This window comes from Ammodytes marinus (assembly GCF_949987685.1).
Source record: "Ammodytes marinus genome assembly, chromosome: 1".
Classification (NCBI taxonomy): Eukaryota; Metazoa; Chordata; class Actinopteri; order Uranoscopiformes; family Ammodytidae; genus Ammodytes; species Ammodytes marinus.
In genome coordinates this window covers 4688035-4711671 of record NC_137230.1, presented here as the reverse complement: position 1 = coordinate 4711671, position 23637 = coordinate 4688035, and the positions used below count along the sequence as shown (strand labels likewise).

General features: G+C 41.3%; 1 protein-coding gene across 1 annotated transcript; it reads right to left on the bottom strand.

The window, feature by feature from the left end:
• Positions 1 to 289: 289 nt before the first annotated feature.
• abhd17c (abhydrolase domain containing 17C, depalmitoylase) lies at positions 290 to 22508 on the bottom strand. The gene is made up of 3 exons (XM_080032841.1): positions 21780 to 22508; positions 8986 to 9165; positions 290 to 3198 (listed from the first exon to the last, which is right to left on the bottom strand). Exons 1-3 carry the CDS (start codon positions 22262 to 22264, stop codon positions 2979 to 2981), a joined length of 885 nt encoding a protein of 294 aa, XP_079888967.1. The 5' UTR covers positions 22265 to 22508; the 3' UTR covers positions 290 to 2978.
• Positions 22509 to 23637: the final 1129 nt, after the last annotated feature.

The window sequence follows — 23637 nt, the reverse complement described above, 5'->3', positions numbered from 1 at the left end:
TCTTCTTTGTAACAGACTCTGTATATGTTTTATTGTGTTTTTTTTTTAATGTGAAGCGCTTTGTGACCCTGGTCTGCGAGAGGCGCTATATAAATAAACTTTACTTACTTACTTACTCTTTATTTAGTTTTTTAGTTGTTTAAAACGGTGAGTGTGGCGGGGCTAATAAATAAATAAATCAACCTTTAAAAAGATAAGAGCCCTTTAACCTCGAACAGAGACACAATACGGTCAGACATACACTTTCATGCATCCTTTATTCCATTATAATCATTAAAACATCCATTGTGCTGCTTTCTTGCAACCACCACTACATGTATGACACTCTGTTTCACGTCATGTTTAAGGCTTATCAAGTCACCAAAATCAGATTCCACAAGCTTCATCTTGCCTTTCATTTTGCATATCGTGATTCCAGTGTTTAAAATCAATGAGACACAGTCTGCCCATTTCAGAAGGGCCAATATGTATAGAGAAGATATTGAAGTATACCATTACAGAGGATTATCGTACAAACCAGCTCCAGAGACAGTGTAAATCTATCAACGTTTAAACTGGAAAAAACCTCATAGAAATGTCAGTATCAAAAGAAAGAAATCAGGACTGAAGCGGGGGCGTTCATTTCATTTATAAATGACGAGCTAGAGGGAAATATACTACAGATGATCAAGGGCCACTTATCCAAAAACATTGGCCCAACGTTAGCTAGAATCAGAAAACATTAATAACCCAACTGACAAACCACTTCACAGCAATATACACGGATCAATCGGACCATCATCACAAGTTACTTTTTGCAAATATCCCCGCAACACAATCCTTCTCTGAAAGAAACACCACCTACTTCAATGTGACAGTGTTTTACTTATCATTTCATGTTGTCCATCTTCATTTGTTTTAGTGTTTAGCTTCATTTTATTTTTTAGCGTTTCATTTTTTTTTTTTCATTTGCAGGGGGGGAGGGGAAAGGAACAAATGATTCAAATACACATTGAAATGTCAAGACAAGTTAAGACAAGGTGATGTGCATGCGTTGCTCACACTTCCACAGCATTCCATTTTGCCCCCCCCCCTCCGTGGATCCTTTCAGATGTCTTTGAAAAAAAAAGTCTAGGCTGGGAATATAAGAGCAAACTATCACAGAACTTGGCTAGACAAAACAGTGTTGGTAAAAGAGAGAGAGAGAAAGCATCCCTGGCCGAACGCTCCCCTATACTGCAGGCAGGAAAACATGGCTGACATTAAAGGGGGAATGACAGTGGTGAGGGGTGAATTTGGTTTTAGTACCTTGCTGTCATTTCAGTGTTTTCCCCCCCAAACTGTCTTTGCTTTCACAGTGATTGACTGATTTGATGAATAGCAGCAGTTGTCAGTCCCCTGAAGAACCACCAGAGCACTGCTGTGGTCCACACAGGACTGGTGAAATGTCTATGAACATAAGGCTTTATTTGTAGTGGTGCCGATAAATAAAGAACACACACCCACACCCAGCAACGGCATGTTTGCCTTGGATATACCTTTTACATGGAGCAGAGTTCAGCAGTCTCCATGGTTTCAGTTTTACAGTACTGACATGAGTGTAGTCAAAGCTTATTAGCAACATGATCTCCAGTTAACCAAAAGCATAGTCCTGAAACCTGCTACTTTCTGTACTGTGGTGGTAAGCCTCTGTATTAGGACACACCTGGTGTATGATACAAATGACCGATACAGTTGAGTGACTTGTGAGATTGTGGATTATGGAACAAAGAAAAGGTTTGTCAATCTAGCAACATAGGTTGATGAAATTCTCTTACCAAAATTAAGGCATTTTGCTAATCACATACATTCTAAATGCTGCATATAATGATAATTCACCAATCACAATGGATTTAAAACAAACACTTTCAAGTTCACACTGTTCCTTACCATCACCTTTCACTGTGTATCTCTCTTTTTTTTTCTTTTTTTTTTTTTTTTTTACAATTGTTGTGAACAGGCAAAACATTTGATGAATATTGGCATGGTTATTGAAGTAAGTACTGCTGTGTTTATGCTGAATTTACCAGGGGCTTTAAAGCATTTAAGGATTTGGGTTTTCTTTTCTTCCCCAGCATGTGTCTGCCAGTAAGCAACACATATTGTAAATTGCTAGATTTCAAAATGAAGTTTGGCTTTATTGGCTTCCTGTATGAGACAAGAAGCAAGCGTCAGGACTACAACACTCACAGCTACATATGCTCATCTCTAAACAGCTTATCAACACACTGAAAAAAAAATAAAAATTCTACCTACAATTAAGAAAAACATTGGAATGCTGTCAACAACAACAACAACAAAAAAAGAAGAACATATACATATCCAAATACAGAAAATAAATCATTACCTGAAAATATCTGCACAATTAAAGTGCAATTGTATAATCAACCCTGAATGGTCAAATAAAAATACAGAAAAAAAAGTAGTAAAAAAAACCTTCAATTGCATCTTTAGGTGCAAAATTCATACTTCACCTGGTATAAAAACATACAAAAAATTAAGGTTGAACATGTCGAAGACTCAAAAAGGAAAAAGCAAGAGATTGTGGGAGAAACCGCGGGAGGAATACAGAAATGTGATGGACTGAAGCTTCACGGTGAGAGAGATGGAGTGAGTAGAGGAAGAGGGGGAAAAAGAGCAGGAAATCAATCCAGATTTGGGGCGGCAATCAGAGTGGAAACCCCTGTCTTAGACCCACGGGGGTTCATTGGCAAAACTGTGTCCACATGTAAGGAGCACCAGCCAGGTTTTTGTGGACACTTAACAAGCTTCATGCCTCACCCTCAACAATCTTAAAAAAAAAAAAATCAACCTCCTCTTCCAGTCTCCCAAACACGTTCTCCCTACCCTGACAATGGCTCCAAGGACAGGGGGAGAAGAATTAAGTTGGGATCAGTGAACTATGGTTGAGATGGAAACCCCCGGACCCGCGTTGCTGCTCTGCCTCCCCCTACCCCCCTTCAAGAGGTGGGCAGCTCAAAGGAGATGAACTGCTTGAGTCTCTCCAGGTACTGGGCGTAGAGTTCGATGTCGTTGTGCCCGGCCCCCTCTACCCACAGAGGCTCCACGGCGCGGGGGCAGCGCTCGTACATGGCCAGGCCGTGGGAGAAGTCGATCACCTCGTCCTCCGTACCATGGATCACCAGCACTGGGGACGCCACCTTGGACACTTTGTCAATGCTGTGGAAGGGGAGGGGAAGGAGACAGAGACAAAGGAGAGGGTTCAGTATTTTTGAAGGAGGGTTGTATGGGGTGCATAGGTATAGTTAGTGGGTTATCTTATGGAGATGGTGATCACTGCAGTTACTATAAGGAGTTTAGGGGAGATGTCGCTGCAGCAGAAGTCAACATTGTACTGTTGCAGAAAGGGGGCCAGAAGAAAAACTTATATAAATGCTAACCTAAACCGTTCAATTTTATGCTGAACTGAATTTTGTCAACAGTTTAAGTTTTGCCACCAGACAGCTGTTTATGTTTTGCATCACTCCACCAATCAGCCTCTGGACTCAGAGCTACTGCCGATTATTCCAGATCCACAAGAAAACTAAAATAAACGGCTCTCTGGCCAGCAAACTAAGGCTGTGGAAAAATCTCAGTTCAGCTGGGCGATGTATCGAACACATGAGATGTATCACGGGATGTAAAAAATGACCCTATCGCGACCATCGAATACAAATTGGCACGTATTGTTTTGATTTTATTTATTTTCTAAAGATACCACGATATATATGTTGAATATCGAGATATTGATTTTTAGCCTATATCGCCCAGCCCGAGTTTTCTACAGAAAAATTTACCAATTAAGCTGAAATGTATTGTTTTACACTATACAGCTCTGCACTGCTTGAATTCTTGAGGTCTCCAAATCACAGCTTTTAAGGTAATGCCACAAAAGGACACAAGCAGATAGCGAGAATACTTTTTGATCACGCTTGCTGGGTGAAAATGGCAGTGACAATGCTCTTCACAGCTGACAAAATGTTAAGACACTACCTACAACATTCACCCCAGCTTGTGTATACACTGTTAATTATGGAAATGATGATTCAAATATTAAATTGCAGTTAAGCTGTTACATGCTGTGTTCCAGTCGGAGGCTTGGCAGAGATGAATAGCTCTAGAGCATCCAATTCCCTACCAATGCATTTATCTCCCTAATAACATCTGTTTCTTAAAGACAGTCCCACTATCGCTCTTAGAGAGTGGATTCATATTTTTGGGAAATGGGTATGTTTACTTGTGAGATGGGAAGATGAATATCAAATCAACCTCATGCCTTCAGTGCAATCCGTCTGAAATATGCCTTTGCCCAAGTTGTTTCATCTTACGGACACTCGCATAAATACATTTTCCCTGTTGCTTGGATGACATTAGCAACATACGGCCCAATGCATAACTGATTCCTTGTTTACCATTATATTCTGTGCTCTGGGTTCACCAGCTGTCGATAACACCTTCATTCGCTCTGAGCAACTAAAGTGTATAACCGTGTGTGCAGTCATTTCTGCTTTCAGCCATAAAAAGTTGGTGACATTGCTTAAATATGCAACATTAGCTGTAGTCTACCATCCAGAGTTTTATTATCACTCATTTTACAGATGGTTTCACCGATTCTAATGATCAATCCACCTCAAAAGTCTACTTTAATACCGCAGCCAATGAAAAGTAACAGCATGTTCCCTTTGCAGGAGCGCTAAGATGGAGCATCTGCAACAAGAAGGATAGAGTTTAACAGTTTCCTCTGAACTTCCTGCATATTTAAATCAATTACTTTGAAACATGTGGGGCTGTAAATTCCATGTCTGAAAGATGGTGCCATTTCCAGTCATTTCTCAAAATAATACATCGCAAAGCCTGCAGTTTGAGTACGGTATGGCCTTGTAAAAGTTACTTACCTTATCATAAATCATTGTCACACACTTGCATAACTTACAGTAATATGCCTATGAAAGTATGAATATAGTATCAGCAGTGGGTTAGGAAAACTGTGAAATTATGTCAGATCATTATGCAGCAAGAACAGAGAAACTAACTGTGCAGGGGAAAATATATTCTTAACAATGAAACGTGGAATAACAGAAGTGACCTGTAGGCTCATCTATCTAATGATCCATGTTAGAGTTACATCTAGGTGGATGAAGACTGTGTGTTGATATGTATTCTCTGCACAGGTGGAATAGTGATGATGTTGATCAAATCAGTTAAAAGGTTCTTTGAAAACATCAAGGGCCAATATAATCAAAAAGACAAGCTTTTCTGTATCTGCACTCTTTCGTTCATCAGTGCTCATGTCTTCTGGTTTATTCCGTGATTTTGAACGATCGAACGATTCACTACTGGTCATGCTCTCAATGTACCAGTACATATTTAGTACTCCCCAAACCCTCAGGGGTCTGAACAAACAGTGATTGACTAAGATAGTATATATGTAAGCAGGGTTTTTCCTGCATTAAAAAAATTTTGGCGCCCGCCAAAGGAATTTTAGCGCCCCCCAAAGGAAAATCCTCAGCGCCAAAGTGTTTTTTTTTTATATATAGATAAATAAATAAAAATCTACTTAAAACGGCTCCAAATATGTTTCCATTTCCGCGCCATTCCAGTCATATTACTTGCAATCTCAGTTGTAAAAAAAGAAATCAGGTCGGGGATAATCGTTATTAAACTATCATTGTTCCGCTCGCCGGGGCATGCAGGCTTATAAATGCAGCAAACTCTTTCAGCCGTGAGCTCCGCTCGGCCCCTCCCTCACCTGATAGTTTCGCTAACGGCTAGTCCAGAGAGTACGAGGGAGATGTTGCGCATTGCCGGGTGTTTTGAAAAACTTCTAGATGACGAGAATAACGAGAATAAAGGTAAAACTAATTGTGTTGTCTGAAAACACTTCAGACTCACAACAAACTAAAATAATGTGCAAGATTTGTCACGCGCGGACACGCGAGTAACATGACATACGCGACCGAGAGACAGAGAGAGAGAAAGAAAAGTGATATAGGCCTACGACCTGATCTGCACCTTTAAACATCCCGACCAATTTGTTTATTCACTTTAAGTCGAGTCATAGTGGTCTATGACCAAGCAATCAATGAATAAAAACACAGGAAGTTTAAAGCTCCTTAACTCCTGCCACCACAACTGTCAACACTACAATGCAACTGCCTATCCAGCCAGCTCCATGAGACATAAATAAATCATGCCCTTACATTCAATGCTAGCAAAAGACGTGCCCTATCAACACCATTTACAACTGGTTATTTTTATTTTGACATATTTTTATTAAATTATTCAAAATATGTTTCACTTATTTAGCCTATTTCTATTCTCCCTGTTTTCAGTTCAATTAGGCCTTCGTTTAAAATCCAAAGTCATGGTGTTTTTAGAAAAAAACCTTGTTAAAAGTCAAATAAATGCATAATGTTCTTAAATCAATGATTAACTGTCTTTAATAATCGTGATAACACAATGTGATTACTCAAAATAATCATGATTATGATTTTTTCATAATCGAGCAGCCCTACCTTCTTCCATGGTTTAGATCAATTAGAAACAATTAAAGTATTAAACAGGTAGGCCTAGTCATTATTAGTATTTTGACTTCATATCTACAGGTTGTTTATTGTGATTTCATAAGCGTCAGTGAGCTCCATGGTAACGCAGTGATTGACAGGCTGACTGAAATGCTCTTTATCTGGACAGAAACTCCTCTCTCCTAACCCAACACCCCTCTTAAAATACACAAACCGTTTGCCTTTACTGTCGCGACCCCAAAAAAAGTCGGTCGCGTACTGACCCCCCAAAGGCCCATTCTGAGCCAGGAAAAACCCTGTGTAAGGATGACAGGTGTGTTCTATGGCAGGGTCTGGGCGCACCATTTGAGACAGGGTGAGGGTTTAAAAAAATCAGGAAAGAGCTTGAAGGATCACCCCAGTGTTTTCTGCATTACAAGGAGTCAGTTGCGGTTGTTGTGGTGCCAGACAAGGACACATCCTGGATTTACCCTGTGGAGATAGTCAAGGCTCATGTCCAACTGAGAGGAGAGCCCAGGGCAGACCAAGAAAAACACAGGATGACATATCCTATCTGGCCTAGAACGCATCGAGATCCCCTGAGGTGAGCAAAGGGACATGAGGAGAAGGGTGTTTATTCTATCTTGCCTGCTACCACTGAGAAGTGGCAGTAAATGGATGGATGAAAAATATTACTGGTAGTTACTGGCAGCAACACAGCTGGGACAGACTGAGAAAATAGAAAGACAGCTCTCTGATATGTTTAAAAAGGTCACATAATGCAACCTTATCAAGGTGGTTGTGGTAGTGGATGTTACATTAATGTTACTTTCAGTTTTCTATTCTTTCTGTTCTATCTATTATGTTGTTTTGAAAAGCAAAGAGTTGTTACTAGATTAATTCCGACGGTCAACCATCTAAAATCATCCTCTTGTTAATAATGAAATGAGTGCATTCCAGTTTGTGAATGATTAACTGCTCTGCAGTGGACAGCAAAGGTTGCTGTGGTAAAGCTAGTTGAAAAGTAACAACAGAGAGTAAGTAAGTGGTTCTGGTCAAATAGCCAGGGTTTGAAAAACGACAGCTGGATTAACTGAGGGGCACTTTACACGACAACACGAAACGGTGCAAATGCGGAAAAATTCCCGCGGTTGCACTATATCATTTACAGGAAAACAGCAAACGCAGGCATGAAACCGCAGGTTTTTGAGATCACCTCCCAGGGAGGATTTTTTGGAAAACTTAACGGTTTTGGTTTCCTGTAAACACCGAAACCATTTCCCCTGATAACGCTGACGTCACGGCTCCACCCTCACACATGCGAAGTCTATAACATTTGCTGTCAAAATACCCACAACACAAGCGAGTTATAAAGTTAGAAGACAACATGAACGGTGTCTCCACGGCACCATCACTGTGATCAGCGGAGAGTGTTGTGCAGCGCTAAAATATAGGCTAACACTCGCCAATTTAGTCCAAGCGATTACCGCAGTAAGTTATTGAGACCACCCGCCACTTTGGCTGGGGAAAGATTTGTGCTCTGCCTGTTTTTCTAGCTAAATAAACGTGTCACTTCTATATGCCAGGGACACGGCTCTCTCTACATTAACAACACTATCAGCGTGCAGCGGTTAAGCTAGCGGCTACTGTTCAACAAAAGGAGCATTAAGGCTACGGCTTCAAAGTAAAAGCATTTCACTGGCTAAACATTAATAGCATTTCACTGGACACACGTGAGTTGACTTTTATTTTGAAGTACGCCTAACAGGAAGGTATCCGCTCACGAAGCCCCTTCACTATCAGCAAGTCTTCTGTTTTTACGAGTTCAATGCGGTGAAATAAGAGGACAGAAAGCTTGTATTTTACAATATTTGTAACCCCAAGCTTACACCAACCGCTTTATGAACGTTAGTGGCATTAATTTTCGGTTACAGCAAGGTTTTATGCATCAAATTGTACCGGAAGAGCTATCTACTAGGCTGTGTCACCGCTGACTATTGGCTTGGCACTGCTGCTACAGCGATTTCGGCCCGTTTCCTCTGAAAACTTGTGTACGGGTGAAGATGTCAGATAAATTGTGTCTGAACGGGGTTTTTTTTTTTAACCAAAAACTGGAAAACTGTCACGTTTTCACAGTGTAAAGTGCCCCTGAGTAGAGTCCAGTGTTTCCCACACAAACCCTTACTGCATAGATTATTGACTAAAATATCACTGGCGAAAATGTCTATCACAGAAGACTACTAATTACGAAAACATATAAATACTAAAATATAGCAAAAAATATTACGCATTTTTGACTAAAATGCCACTACTAGCCAGGACAACCGCATACTGAAATAGGGAAGTGATATTTTGGTCTGGTTGCTAATATTGGCCCATTCATTCAAATAATCGGTTGGTAGTTGCTGAGGTAACCAATGTTGTGGTTTGCATGTATGACGCTTTGTGTGTTTGTGAGACTCACCTGGGAAAGGCATCGAAGCAGTAGGTCTTTCGTGTATCAGGGAAGGCCACTCGTAGTCCTGACATGAGGGGTGAATGTAGGATGACAGCGGCACATTCATAGCGAGCGGCCAGGTCGATGGTGGGCACAGTGCCGATGCTCTGACCGTACAGGATAATGTTCTCAGCTGCTACACCGTACCTGCACAACACACAGGCAAGCCAGATTTAATCATAATGGGATTTTACAAGACACAAGACGCAATACTGTGAGAGCAATGAAACACAAGACTAGGTGAAAATACCTATATGTGGCAGGACCACTTTGTGTAAGATGTGTGTTACAACCATCCTACCTGTCAGCCATTATTTATCTTATTGTAACTCCAACATGGAGTATTGCAAGACTAGAATGTTTGGTCTATGAGGTAGTATTGTGCTGATGGGTGATGGGATTATCTATCAGCGATTGATGGTGGGATGTTGGGATTTCAGAGAGAGGCAGAGCAGAAATGTTGTGGAGCCGTCTGACACCACAGACATACAACGAAGGATTAGACCCTTGCTTAACAGACAACCATGACAAAGGATTTGGACAAGAGGTGCTTGGTTGCGTCTCTCCTGTGGAGTGATTCCATCATAAGAGCTCTCCAGAGAACAGCTTGGGTGTGACTAATCTGTTTGCCTAGACAAATCCTGCCTCTGACAGCAATTGAGCTGAGCAGTTGTCCTGATAGCAGATTATCAACTCACAAACTGAATGTGCCATGTACCCACTGACTGCCAGCTGACTCACAAAACACTGGACTTTGTTGTATGGGACACTTAAAGGGTAACTGCACCCCCTGTTTGAGCTACTGCACGATTTTGAAAAATGCTTTCAGACCATGGATTCTGAATTCCGTTTGAGAACCATTGTTTTTAAACATTCCGACATCAGCCGGCCGACTTTCGGGAGGGAGGGGGGCGCGGTGTCTGTGAAGGAGGGGGCTAGCTGCTAGTAGCTGTCACTCAGGAAGATCTGAATGACATGACTTCATTGAAATATCGAGTGACACAAAGTCTAACGGCACTATCGCTACACAGTGAGCTCATATGCCACACAGATGGGTCGTCTGAGGTGGAGGACTTTTCTTATTCTAAATTGTTGGCGGGTGTTTCTATCGTAGTGTTAGGAGACCGAGTAGCGCAAGTGAACGAGCGGCAGTGTGTGTGTGTGTGTGAGCGAGGAGAGCGAGCGGTAGCGTGTGTCAATAAAGTGAAACAATGAACGAGTCCGGGTCTGTGTGTGTCTGTGTGTGTGTGTTCGCGCAAGCGAGATATTGCAGACACACTGTCGGTAGAAGTGAAGGGTGTTAACCCCCGAAATAACATCCTTGGAGGGACAGTATAACAGTTAAACGTTTATGGACCAGTCATGGACCTGTGAAGAGCGTGCCTGGCTTTGCGGCGACGTGATGACGTACATGGGGTCAAAAAAGTCCCATGTACGTCATTTTTCGAATCCGAAGGAAAAAGTTTTTTTCAAATCTTAGTAAAGTTCTAAAATGATTTACAATACAAAACATTTCTTAAATTGCCGATATTTAACATATTGCAATTTTTTTCAATATTAACACCAGCATATATGTGTTCCTTAACAACATAGTGATTTAATTCAGCTTATATCTCAAAAAACAAGTAAAAGGGTGCAGTTACACTTTAACTGTTAGGCCTATGAGCTCACTACACAACTTCGAGGATATGGTCAATGCCATAACTGGGACTCATGACTTAAAATATTATTAAGGAGATAGCATGTCAGTGACCAGCTGTTCAGGTAATGTTAACATTTTAATTTTCCTCCTGACATTAAAATGATTACAAATTAGGGATGCACCAAATATTCGGCCATCGAAAAAGTCCGGCCGAAAATGGCAAATTAAGTCATTTTCGGTTTCGTCCCGAAACAGTCAAGAAGCCGAACAACATTACCAAAAATTGGCGAACTAAATGACACTGAGGAAATATGTTTTTAAAAGAGCTGCGCGCTTGTAAACCAGGAAATGGCAGTAAAGATTGACGTAACCGTGTATGCGAGTCCACGTCTCTTTGTGAGCACGCAGCAGGAGCAGTTTGCATGAAAATGCGTGCATGAAAATGTCAGAGTCCAGTGTGGGAGCATTTTTTCAAACTGGATGAAACACGGCGCAACAGTGCAATGCTTTATGCAGCATAAAGTTAAAACGCTCGTCCATGACTGATGTTTAATCACCATAGAAACACAAAAGCCTTGCGCGAGCGAAGCAGCGATTCACCCGGTGAAACTCTGTGACAGTGCGACAGTTGGTAACGGTGTCATTCACAGTGACACCTCGCCGGTGAGGGCCGCCGCGCAAAAAAAACTGAGTTTGAAAGCTAAAATGATAACCGGAGATATCCTGTCCGTTAACGCTGTTGGGGGAAAAGGCTCCTACGGTCTGATTGCATTTCTCGAGCCTGAATACACAGCCATGTCGGCAAACTGACAGCGCGACTAAATATATGTCCAGCGAGCCGCCTCCCCCCGTTAGTTTCAGTCTACAGACGAAAAAGTTACAATCACCTCCTAACCATGGACATCGTTTAAAGCAGGGGTCTCCAAACTTTTTTCACTGAGGGCCACATACATAAAAATCTACGAAGGGCCGGGCCACTTTGCAAAAATAACACATTTATCAGGACATGTAGCTGCTCTGATGTTTAGTTTCATAGTGTCTTCGTAAATTGTAATCCTTCTTCACGGCAACACTTTCCTTGCACATTAAACAGACACATTTCCCCTCTTGTTTATATGCCAATGATACACCCAGTGTTTTCTGCCTTTGTCCAATGTCCAGCAGGGTGAAAATAGTATCCAGCCGAGGTCCCGACCCTCCTAGGGGAGTCCGGGGGTATGCCCCCCGGGAGATTTTTTAAAGTTTTTAAAGCGAAATGCATGAATCTGGTGCACTTTGAGAGGGAAATTAAGAGGCTAAACCTGAAGAATTTTGTATGAAAAAAATGGAGACACTGTGTCAGATGAATTAGAAGCTATTGGAGAAGGACGCATAGATTTTCCATAATAATATTAATTTAAAATAAAATATTATGCAGGGTCCTCTGGGATGGGCTTGTTGCTCATTTTCTTTTATGGGACATATTTCTCTGTAATATAATCGGCCGCGGGCCAATAAAAAGCGGGCCGCGGGCCGCATTTGGCCCGCGGGCCGTAGTTTGGGGACCCCTGGTTTAAAGCCTCTCATTGTTATGACCAGGGCTTTGATGCAAATTCTGAAGTCTGAACATTACGGTGGGAGCTGTGGTGCAGTTTTTTTTAGAGCAACTCAACCTGCACTGCACTGCAAAAAATGAAGGAAGGCAATAAGTCGATCTTTTTGTAGATTCATCCTCATAAGTCAAGGTAAAAATCAGTGAGTGGTTCACAAATTAATTCCTAGTAAAATATTAATTTTACTCTTAGATTTGAAGGTTTTACTGTTTGTTTATTTATTTATTTAGGGTTTCTTTTTAGTTGTAGGCTATGTTTGAGGAGAACATTTGGGAGTTCATGTATGCAATGTTGAAATAATTGACTAAATAATAAACGTATAAAAGTATTCGGTTTCGGCCTTTCGGCCAACTGTTTAATTTTATTCGGTTTCGGCCAAGAATTTTCATTTCGGTGCATCTCAATTACAAATCGTATATGAAAATATGGTTAGCCCTAAACAATATCCAAATACCAATTTATATGTGTGTAAGGGACAACACAACGGACATTCCCCCAAATTCTGAGAGTCCAGTTGGTGAGGCTGCACAATTGGGTTTAAAAGACAATCTCTGTTCCTGTATCTCATTCCATGGAAACAATTCCGGCATATTTGTTTTTACGAAATCAACCTATTTATACCTATGCTTTGTCAACTATTTGCAAATGTGCATTTAAGTACACCAAAGCTGTGCAAAAAAGGAAAAGCAGTGCAGGAACAACACAAATGAATCAAAATCAGAAAAACAAAGTGACAATGAAAAAGAACAAATGCAATACACATACTTTATTTAGTGTCATACACACAACACCACTACAAAGACTGAAGTTAGACACAGATATGGCTCTAGTCAAGCAATAAATGAATGCTAAGATAGATATAGAATACACAATGCTTGCCGCAAATGTTCCACATGACAAGTCAACCCAATTTCATTTATATTAGTTCAGTTTTGCAAACTAACCATTTGGCTAGGGACACTTTACGATCCGCACGGCAAACAACAATCCTCTGTCCTTTGCGTACATTTGAACGGCTGCACTATTTAGATGGATAAATGAGTTTGATTTGTAAAAGGAAATTGTGTAACACACTTACAGCCTAATCTACAATCTCCTCTTTGTGTGGTTATGGGGCACAGTGCGAAATCACTGTAAATCAAGAATAAGCAAATAGCTTCTGGACATTTTATGACATCGTAAAAATGGACCTAGTGATGACAAACTCGGTATCAAAACTCAAGGTCAATTAGAAAAGTAATAACCCATCTGCTTCATAGCACATTGAGAGAGACGAGCAGAACTACTGGTGGTTAATGGGTAGCCTATTGTAGAAGGGGGTGAAAATCGAAGAGAGTGAAAAAACTGATTAAGCGTCATGAGTCAGCAGGTTTGACCACACACCCAGATGAAGTGATTTTGGGCCTTCGTACTGTATTATCCTTGGCCCTGAATGGACTTGGTTAAAACAATATTATTATATACAAAGCCAAATGGCAGTTATTTATTCGAGATGAGAGGAAGACAGATGGTGGTTACACTGCTTGCACTGGAAATTATGACTTCAGTTCAACCAGAGCCAGATCTAAGTAGCACTCACTGGTCTGCGGTTGTATGTCTTAACCTACCAAACTAACGAAACCCTTACTGTATACCCGAAATAAGATCCCATCCTCAAACATTTTTATGAGACTTACGGCTTGACCCATTATCAAATATGTTCACAGTTTGAGTGCTGAGGCAGGTCAGGCAAAGACTGCAAGGGCAAAAATGGCTACCTGGAAAGTTGTTTAATTGCCTATATTGTTTTTAATATTTTGATGTGGTTCATTTTGTTTATCCTTAAACAATCCCATTTCCAGTTGAGTATTTACATTATGTGTAATATTTCATGTTCTTGTCCATTCATCAATAAGATAGTTCACTTCAACTTTTTAAAGTTCCTTTTTGGATGGGGGCTGTTGTGCGATTATTGTGGACAATAGGTCTACTGTGATGCGATAATGCCTATAATTCATTAATGGTTATTTTGAGCCTACTTGCTTGATTTCTTTTTAAATACAGAGGTTGTTGGTCGTTTTGGAACATGTATTTCCCAATTTAAAACATAAAAATAAAGCAGCATTGAAAATTCAGAAAATAAATCTTCTTGGCCTACACTAGCATGCTGTTTGAAAAATAACTCAATAGTTGAAATAATAAATACAATGTGTTTTCCCCTCAAAATGACTAAATACATTTCTCCGAAGGTCAAAGACAGTAACAGTGTGGCACTTCTGTAAACCTACTGAAAGGTGCCTGGGGCATCACTCTCATGCATTCTTCAAACTTTTCTCTGCGCTGTCTGAGCTGATAGATAGGTTGTGCTGCCACGGTGATGTGGAGTCTTAAGGCCAGGACACACCAGTCCGACTACCCAAAAATGGAGACTGCCGATTCAGGGAGCTCCAGTCTTCCCGTCGCGGTCGAAAAAGTGCAAAGAACACACCAAACCGACTGCTGACTCTCCGTACGCTCTGCACTTGCGCGGGACGTAATGTCTCCATAACAGCAGGCGGCGCTAATCTGTATTGTGGCCCGAAAAAATACGGAAGCCGGAAATGATGGGACGGCTCTCTAGAGCATAAACATAGATAGAAATACGTATTTATATTTATGGACCATAAAGAGCACAATTTTTAGCAGAGAGTGTCGAGCAGTCAACAAGGGTTGATGCATGTGAGTACTCGCTGAACGAAACAAACAAACACATTAAAACAATGGCTAACTGTTGTTAGCTGTTTGTGCTACCCGCCTCACTTCCGGGCTTCACTGATTCGCTAGCCCTCCACCAATCAAATTGCCCCAACTGAAAGACTGCCTGATGACATCTACGACGACCGATTTCACGGCACACACCAAACAGATTCGTGTCCCCGCCCCCTCCCGACTCTACGACTGCGATTATCAGGCCTTTAAACTGTTCTAGCTTTGCACAGCACTTATTTCTGTTCGGCTAGATATCCCCATAGAACAGCGCTGCGTTTATTATCGCCACCAGATAAATGTCGGTTTGCTTCTGCTCGTTTAACTCTCCCGCGCGCATACCGTTGTCGCGCACAGTGCGGTACGGTCACGCGCGCAAAGCCGCAGACACAGAGCAGCTGATAGAGAAACGCTTGGAGACACATGCTTTTTACTGCAAATCGCGGCCTTTCACGCAGTGAAGACCATGCACAAGCACACATCGCGCTTGCTAGTAAATTAATTGTGCAGCACAAAAAAAATAAAAATAAAATGTGTGGGTCGGTTGGTAGTCAAGGCGGGGGGCTGGTGTTGCTAAGGCGGCCGCCTTAGCCATAAAGCGCTGGGGGAAACACTGAACAGGAATCCCCTAAGTTGGCATGTCATGAAGTTATTGGGAATCATGCTCTTTTTTCATGGAACGATCCCCTCTTAATCTAAATAGACTGATGTCACAACATAGAAATGTATTCTTTATCCTGAATATGAGTTATTTCTTATCCCCATTTCTAATACAAGCTTACTTTGTCAATCTTCTAATCACTAGGTCATTGGCCATGGACTAGGGTTGGGCGATGTTGCAGACAGTTACACAGATTGTGACACAGACAGTCTGTGGTCATATCTACAATGCAAATATCTGGACATTAAATGTGCATCAGCAATTGACTGTAGTGGTATTTGTTTACATGGTTGAGCTACATTTGTTCCAGAAACGTTTATAAAAAAGCAGCTGCAACCATACTTCCACTCATGTCTTTAAAAGGAGTAGTATACCATTTTTAGCCAAGCCTAACAAGGTTTCTGGGGGAAGCCCTGAAGTATGCATTGTGGAATATTTTTCTTTTCTTGAATTGTGCCAACATTAGCCCGCCACATCAGACACGGAGCCATGTCCAGCAAAAACACAACGAAGCCCAAGCTCGGAGGCAGGACATGTCCATGCTTTATTTATATCCCTCAATAAGTGCACAAGAAACTCTTCAACAAACCACAAAGCAAAGAATTCACACTAATGTAGTGCCGCTTCTTTAAAGGCCAGGACACACCAGTCCGACACGTTCCGACTACCCAAAAACTGGAGTCGCCGTTTCAGGAAGCTCCAGTCTTTCCGTCGCGGTCAAAAAACACACCGAGACGACTGCTTATTTTCCGTACGTAATGTCTCCACAACAGCAGGCGGCGCTAATCTGTATTGTGGCCCGAAAAAATACGAAAGCCGGAAATGATGGGACAGCTCTCTAGAGCATAAACATAGATAGAAATACGTATTTATATTTATGGACCATAAGAGCACAATTTTTTGCAGAGAGTGTCGAGCATGGTGTCGAGCAGTCAACAAGGGTTAATGCATGCGAGTACTCGCAAAACGAAACGAACAAACACATTAAAACGATGGCTAGCTGTTGTTAGCTGTTTGTGCTACCCGCCTCACTTCCGGGCTTCACTGATTCGCTAGCCCTCCACCATTCAAATTGCTCCAAATGAAAGACGGTCGACAGGCTCAAAACAAGCCCGACGACCTCTACGTCGGCCGACGTCACGGCACACACCAAACAGATTCGTCTTTTTTTTTGACGACGGCGATTATCGGGCTGGTGTGTCCTGGCCTTAACACCTAAAGAAAGAAACCCATTCTAATAGAAATTAGCTTAAAAAACTCAACTTCAGCAAAGCCCTTCAAGGCTGACCAAAAGGATTACCACTATGAGATGAATAGTCTTAATGATTTTCCACAAAATGTAATTGAAAACACATTGAATATACTTTCTCAGGTGTTTAGCTCCCCTAAGGAGAGCCTAATGATTAACACTGCTGTATGCCTGGGCAGGTTTCTCTCAAAGGGTCAAATCAACCAAAGAGTTTCATTTTAAATCTAGATGGAACTATATGCTTTTGGTCAAACTTAAGAGGAACTACTACTTAAAGGCCTACTTCACCGGTTTGAATATGAAGGTGTATTGAATTCTGAGATCCTATGTAGTATAAATGTGCAATTTTTTTTTTTAAATCGGTTCATCCTAGCCTGAGAAAAGGCTTAACGAGTGTTTTTTTAACCCTATATTTCTCTTTCTGCCTTTTCTCAGGCTAGGATGAACCGATTTTAATTTTTTTGCACATTTATAAATGTGCAAAAAAATTGAATTCTGAGATCCTATGTAGTATAAATTAGGGCTGGGCGATATGGGCAAAAATCAATATCTCGATATTTTTTTACTATATCTCGATACACGATATATATCTCGATATATTTCAAATCTCCTCTAGAGCACATCCTAAATGCTCAATTAAATTAATTTTTTGCATAACATCACACCAGTAATATGATTTAAATAGTCCCTGCAAAATGTGTCTGCACTAACAATGCATTAGGCTACATGAAACATGTTTATATTCTTTAGTGCTTTCTATTGGAACAATTTGAAACTTGCACATGGCAAAGAGTTTGCACATTGTATTGATTATTCCACATCCTTCCACTCCCATACAATGGATCCAGCATTATTTTATTTGGAAACTGTTTTTTCCATTTTCTGTTAATCTGTAAACTGAGAACAATAATTATGACTCATTACAACCACTTTCTAATTGTTTATCACCACTAACCCGCTGAAGATAGCAGCCACACTTTAAATGTAGAACAGGTTTTGCTCCATAATAGTAGGCCTAGTCTATGTGTATAAAAGGCTCTGACATTTATAATGGTTACTGTCGCTTTAAGAGCAGTTGCTCCCAGTCTGTAGTGTATAAGTTAAGTTTCGTTTTCTGCCTGTTAGTCCGAGAGAGAGATTCATGCGAGCGCCCACCAGCTGGTGGCTCATCGTCCCTCTGTTACCTGCCTTATTGTTTAATTAGCCCTCCTGCATTTTCACTAAAACACTATATTTTGTTTATAAAAAATACTCGCAAATGTAGCCTACTTTACATAGACTTTTAGTTAATAAACGGTGTGCACCTCCCTTGGTGCTGACATGGACCTATTATAAGAGGCTGCCCGTAATAAATGTGATGCCGTTTGACGTTGGACCAAAAACTCTCCGTGAAGTCGGAGTAATCCGCCCCCCGGCGCTCGTTCACCTTCCTCTCATAAGGACCAGGCTGAACGCCTCCCCCGTTCTTTCGCATGTGTAGCCACCATAGATACTGTATAAAGTGTAGCCACTAGCCTTCCTCTCATAAGGACCAGGGCAGGCTGTGCTGTGTACAGCGGCCGCTAATGCCGTCATCTGCACCCGCCTCCCCCTGTTGTTCGCCTGTGTGCTTCTTCTCATAAAGCATGGACCTACAAAAAAGGTCCATGCTATGAACGACGGCCACCATCGCCGTCTTTCGCGCCCCCCTCCACCCGCTCGTTCGGCTGTCATAAGAGCACAAGAGCCCTCGTCTTTTTTTGTCCCCCTCTCGTCGTTGTTTTCACATGGCGATTAAAGTAAACACTCACAAGGCACAGACTACGTCACAGGTGGACGCCCAGGAGACTCTGGTTGGGAGGGGTGAGTGAGTGAGTGAGTTGCCAATGCATGTAGTCTGAGGCAGAGAGCCACAGGAAAGAGCGAGAGAAGCGAACACCAGCGAGTTTGCCGGTGGCGGCGGCGGCTAAAAAAAACACATTACGTGCCAATTTGTATTCGATGGTCGCGATAGGGTAATTTTATACATCCCCTGGAGCACATCTCGCGATACATCGAATATATTCGATATATCGCCCAGCCCTAGTATAAATACTACATAGGATCTCAGAATTCAATACACCTTCATATTCAAACCGGTGAAGTAGGCCTTTAAGAAGGAAAAGGAGTGTTTCGTCACTCTTGCACTTCTAAAAAGATGAATGCTCTCTTATCCACACATGTAGATCAGCAGTTGAATCCCCCTTCCCCCTGACCTGTCTCCCCACTCAGTGGTCTGTCGTACCCAATCACTTGATCTCTTGGCACTTTGGCACTTCTTTATTTGTTATATTATTTATTATTTACTCATTTTGCACTATTATGTTGGTTTGCACTGTCCTGTCCTGTCTTGCACCTGTCCTGTTGTAAACTCCACTGTACCAAAACAAATTCCAAACATGTTTACGTGTCAAGGCAAATAAAGACTTCTGATTCTGATCTATTCAGACATGAAAGAAAAATTATTTGATCATAATAATTATGTGTAGAAATCACTGGAGACGCTTTTCCTTGTTTGATGAGACGGAACAAAAGGACAATTTACCTTTAACTTTAGCGGTCATTATCACAAGGTCAGAGACACAGACCGTGGGAGAAGTAACGATTGTGTATTGGTCTTGTAGGGACGCATACATCCACAACCAAGCCATGCTCACACACCGCCTCCAGCTGTCTTCAATACTTCTTGGATGTATTTCCACAATTTTTTGAAATAGCCGTCAAATCCAGCTGAAACATGTGACATTTTTATATTCATCTTTTATTCTATTTAAATATATTCTTGTTGAGATATGAGGGTAAGTACATTTTTCCGAATTTGAGGGCGTCATAAACCTTTAAAATGACACATCTGCTGTAACTAAAAACATTAGATGACAATCAGAAATACCTGTGATGGAAGTAACAGAATGGCCATTAAAAGTTTGATGCAATTCATGGGGGTGCCCTTAGCTCAGTTGGTAGGGCGTCCCCCCCATGGGCCTCGGCCAGCAGCAGACCCGGGTTTGATTCCAGCCCGCGGTCGTTCTCTGCATGTCACTCCCCTCTCTGCCCCATTTCAACTCTGTCTCTACACTATCAATAATGCATAAAAATGCCAAAAAAATAAAAAGTTTGATGCAATTCATTTTATGGACAACCAATAGATTCAGTTTGTTGCAGGTGGATACCAATTTAGTTCTAGACACATCTCAAGGATAATCCAACAAACAGGATCCACCTGAGCACAATGTTGGTGTGTAAATTAGGTTTCAGTTTTGGATTTTTCATTTTCAAAAAACACGTTTTAACATTGTCGTCATGGTTACAGAGTGTAGATTGATGGGCAAAAAAACTGTAAAGTGCCACTGTGTGTTTCCATTTAAACCTGTAGTGTGTAGAAGTTTGGGTTTTATTTCCTAGCAGATTTTGAAGAAAGTAATTATAATATCCATAAGTACATTTAATTTAGTGCATAATAGCTGAATTTTTTTTTTTATTATTATTATTTCCCTTAGAAAGGGTCTCATATATGTACATATTTCTGCATATTTTGGACCAAGGCCTAGTGCCGCCATCTTGAAAGTGTCATAGTTGGAATGTCATCAGGTGCATTGTTTAAAATGTAGAATTGTTCTTGTCCTTGAAGGCCACTGTAGCTTCTGTTATTATTCGAAAGGGGTGGGGTTACCCAGGGAGCGTTGCATTCTAGAACTTTGTAGAACTTTCTTGATGATGTCATATTACACACTGCACCTTTAAGCATCGATAAGAAACACCCAACTGTTGCAGAGCTCCACCAAATACAAAAAGAACATGTGTTGTTATTACATGATCAATAGTTTGACCTGTAATAGTCCTGCACTATCCAACACTTTACCAAAGTCAAGGAGTCCCCTCCCGTCAACAGTTATTAAGAATACTGAATACTCAATGTCACCATTTTGGATATGTTTGACAGAATAGAGACAAACCGGCTTGATACCCAGCATCTGAACGAGGAAATAATGATAATACAATTATGAAAAGGAATATGAGCAGTTCACATCAACCGACCTCAACACCCTCAAGGCCCTGCAATCACACTATAACATTATTGGCTCATGGTGTATCGATAAATAGTTCAAAAATCTTTCATTTATTACTGAACGTCATCACGTGCCCCGCCTGCACAATCTGTGCCACCTGACCACGGCAAGTAAATTCTCAACCTGTGGGAAACTCGCACACACACACACACACACACACACACACACACACACACACGGCACAAGTGTTTATTTTAGCGCACTTATTTGGTATATTGGTGTTATTTCTATTCAGTCAAATGATTTGACACAAGCAACAGTTGTCTGTAATGGTGGTTGGGCCTTGAGTGTTACCATGAGGACAGGGACTATTTGAGGAGCAGGAACAATGACTGATTGTTTTCACAGATGACGTATTCGGTCTTGAAGTGTTGACTCGACAGGATGCAGCCAACATCTATGATTCAGCCTAGATGTTAATATTCAAAAAATTAAATATCAATAAAGGAAGTGAAATTTAAACTACTTAACCAAAAGGTTTCAGCAATACTAGGCCTACTACAAAAAAACTGTAGCCTACCTGCTGTATTCTGAAAGGTTTACTTGAAGTATTTACATATCTTGTCCTATATTGATTATAGCTTCAACCATTCTCTAACATCCCCTTCGTGTATATGACAGCTTCCACTGTGTACCTACCTATGGGTGCTATGTTTGAAGCAACCACGTATTAATTAAGGTGACTTTTGATAAGGATGTCTCCCATAATTCATTGAGAATGATACAAGCACAAGCAGATTTTCAAATGAAGTGTAGCATGTATTAGAACTGATCCACACACCCTAGCATACCACATCATCACACTCACTTGTTCCTGAGGACCTGCCAGGCCGCCTCGATGTCCGCATACAGGTTCTTCTCAGAAGGCTTGCCGGTGCTGACTCCATAGCCGGAGTAATCGTAGGAGAACACGTTGCAGTTTATCCTGGAGCCGAGGCCAATGTAGAAGCTGCACATCTGCCCCAGGTCCACGGCGTTACCGTGAGAGAACAGCAGCGTGTAGCGACTGTTGGGGGAGCAGCGAACAAACATGCACCCGACCCGGTTACCGCGGCTGCTCCTGGTAGTAAACATTTCCACCGCATCGAGCTCGCGCTGGGAGTACTGCCAGTCCGCCCTCTCGCTGAGATGTAAGCTAGTAGCCCCGTCTGCGTCGCTATGCACCGAGTAGGTGGGCTCCGGCGGGAGGAAGGCGAGTTTGGCCGCGATGCGACTGGGACACGGGGGACAACAGAAGAGCCAGCACAGCTCACCGAGAGAAAAACCGTTCATTCTGGGTCCGTGTTCGGGCATTTAGGCTCCGGGTCAACCCGGTGAAATAGCAGACAGTTACAATAAAGACAAACCGACAGCTCTCTCCTGAATTCAGCCTCTATTTATTTCCCATGAGCAGTGATGGCTTTGAAGCTAACGCAGTAGCCGGCTGGCAGCTAGCTAACAACAAAACTCAGCCCTCATGGAGATTAGCTGCTTACTCAAACGCAACATTTAACCTCGAATAAGCTCACCACATAGAACCATGTGGCGACTGGCCTCGGTAGAACAGTTCCTCCCGTGTAACACATTAGTTTCTTAACGTCAATGGTTGCACTTAGTGCATTTTGAGAGAGATAGAGCGGCCATTTCTCTGGAACGGAGACTAGTCGGTACAACCGGATATCCTGTTTGGCTTCCGTTTTGTCTGTTTAGGTTAGTGTCAACTGGTTCTATTCATTGTTTATTTTAGATGCATCATGCAGTTTCCAAATGTATTTTTCTATTCAGAGTTTTAATTACAAAACAGACCCTTTTACAAAGTATTCTAAGCAGCATAGCCTACTTTAGAAACACAATAACATAAACAACACACGATATCAATATTTATTAATTATAACATTTATTAAAAAATAATAATTAAAATATAATTAACATTTAAATGGGGCCAGTGGGAGGGGATGCTTTTACCAAAGTAAATCAGCTGCTGAAAAAAAAATCCAAATGACTCCCAATTAAATTCCAATGAGCTTAAATTAATTGGCATGGCCATATTAAAATATAATAAGTTAGAACAAGTATAAGTACTCTACTCTACTAAAGTATTTATGTAAGTATTTCATGTAGGCTACAATGTGTTTGTCATTTTTCCATGAACTTAATCATTGATAAGATAGTCAGTCTCTATAAAAATACATGTATCTGTTAGGAATTAGCGCAGGCACACGCATCGATACGATTAGCGTGACTAAGGGGGGCCGATTCACTGGACCTTTTCAGGGAGCCAGCCATTAGTGTGGGAGGGCCTGAAGTACACTTACACCCATTATACAAATAGATTACAAACAGTTCATATATAGCCTAGATAAAATAAAATTATAAAATCATGACTAAGTCAATACAGAAAATAAAGAAATAATTACACATTAAAATGGATGTAACAACAGAGTGATGTTCTATACAAGATAGTGATACAATGAGGCCTGGTGTAGGTGTGATGTGGATATTCTCTCAGGTTGTGAAGGTGAAGACAATGCTCTTGCAAATCTCTGCATGCTGGGTTTCTTTTAGATGATTGTGTCATGTGTGTCTTGATACGGGCCTACCAGAGGACCCAGCACTCCCTTACAGTCAAATTTGTATATTACATATTTGAAAATGTTTAGCCAGATTCAGGTGTATCTATGATTAAA

Bases quoted from the DNA above. Each gene is read 5' to 3' on its own strand.
- abhd17c (XM_080032841.1), bottom strand. From the start codon at position 22,264: ATGCCCGAACACGGACCCAGAATGAACGGTTTTTCTCTCGGTGAGCTG. The intron at 9,166-21,779 runs GTGAGTGTGATG...TGTGTTGTGCAG, and splicing joins TGGCAGGTCCTCAGGAACAA to GTACGGTGTAGCAGCTGAGA. The intron at 3,199-8,985 runs GTGAGTCTCACA...CCCCTTCCACAG, and splicing joins TGCTTCGATGCCTTTCCCAG to CATTGACAAAGTGTCCAAGG.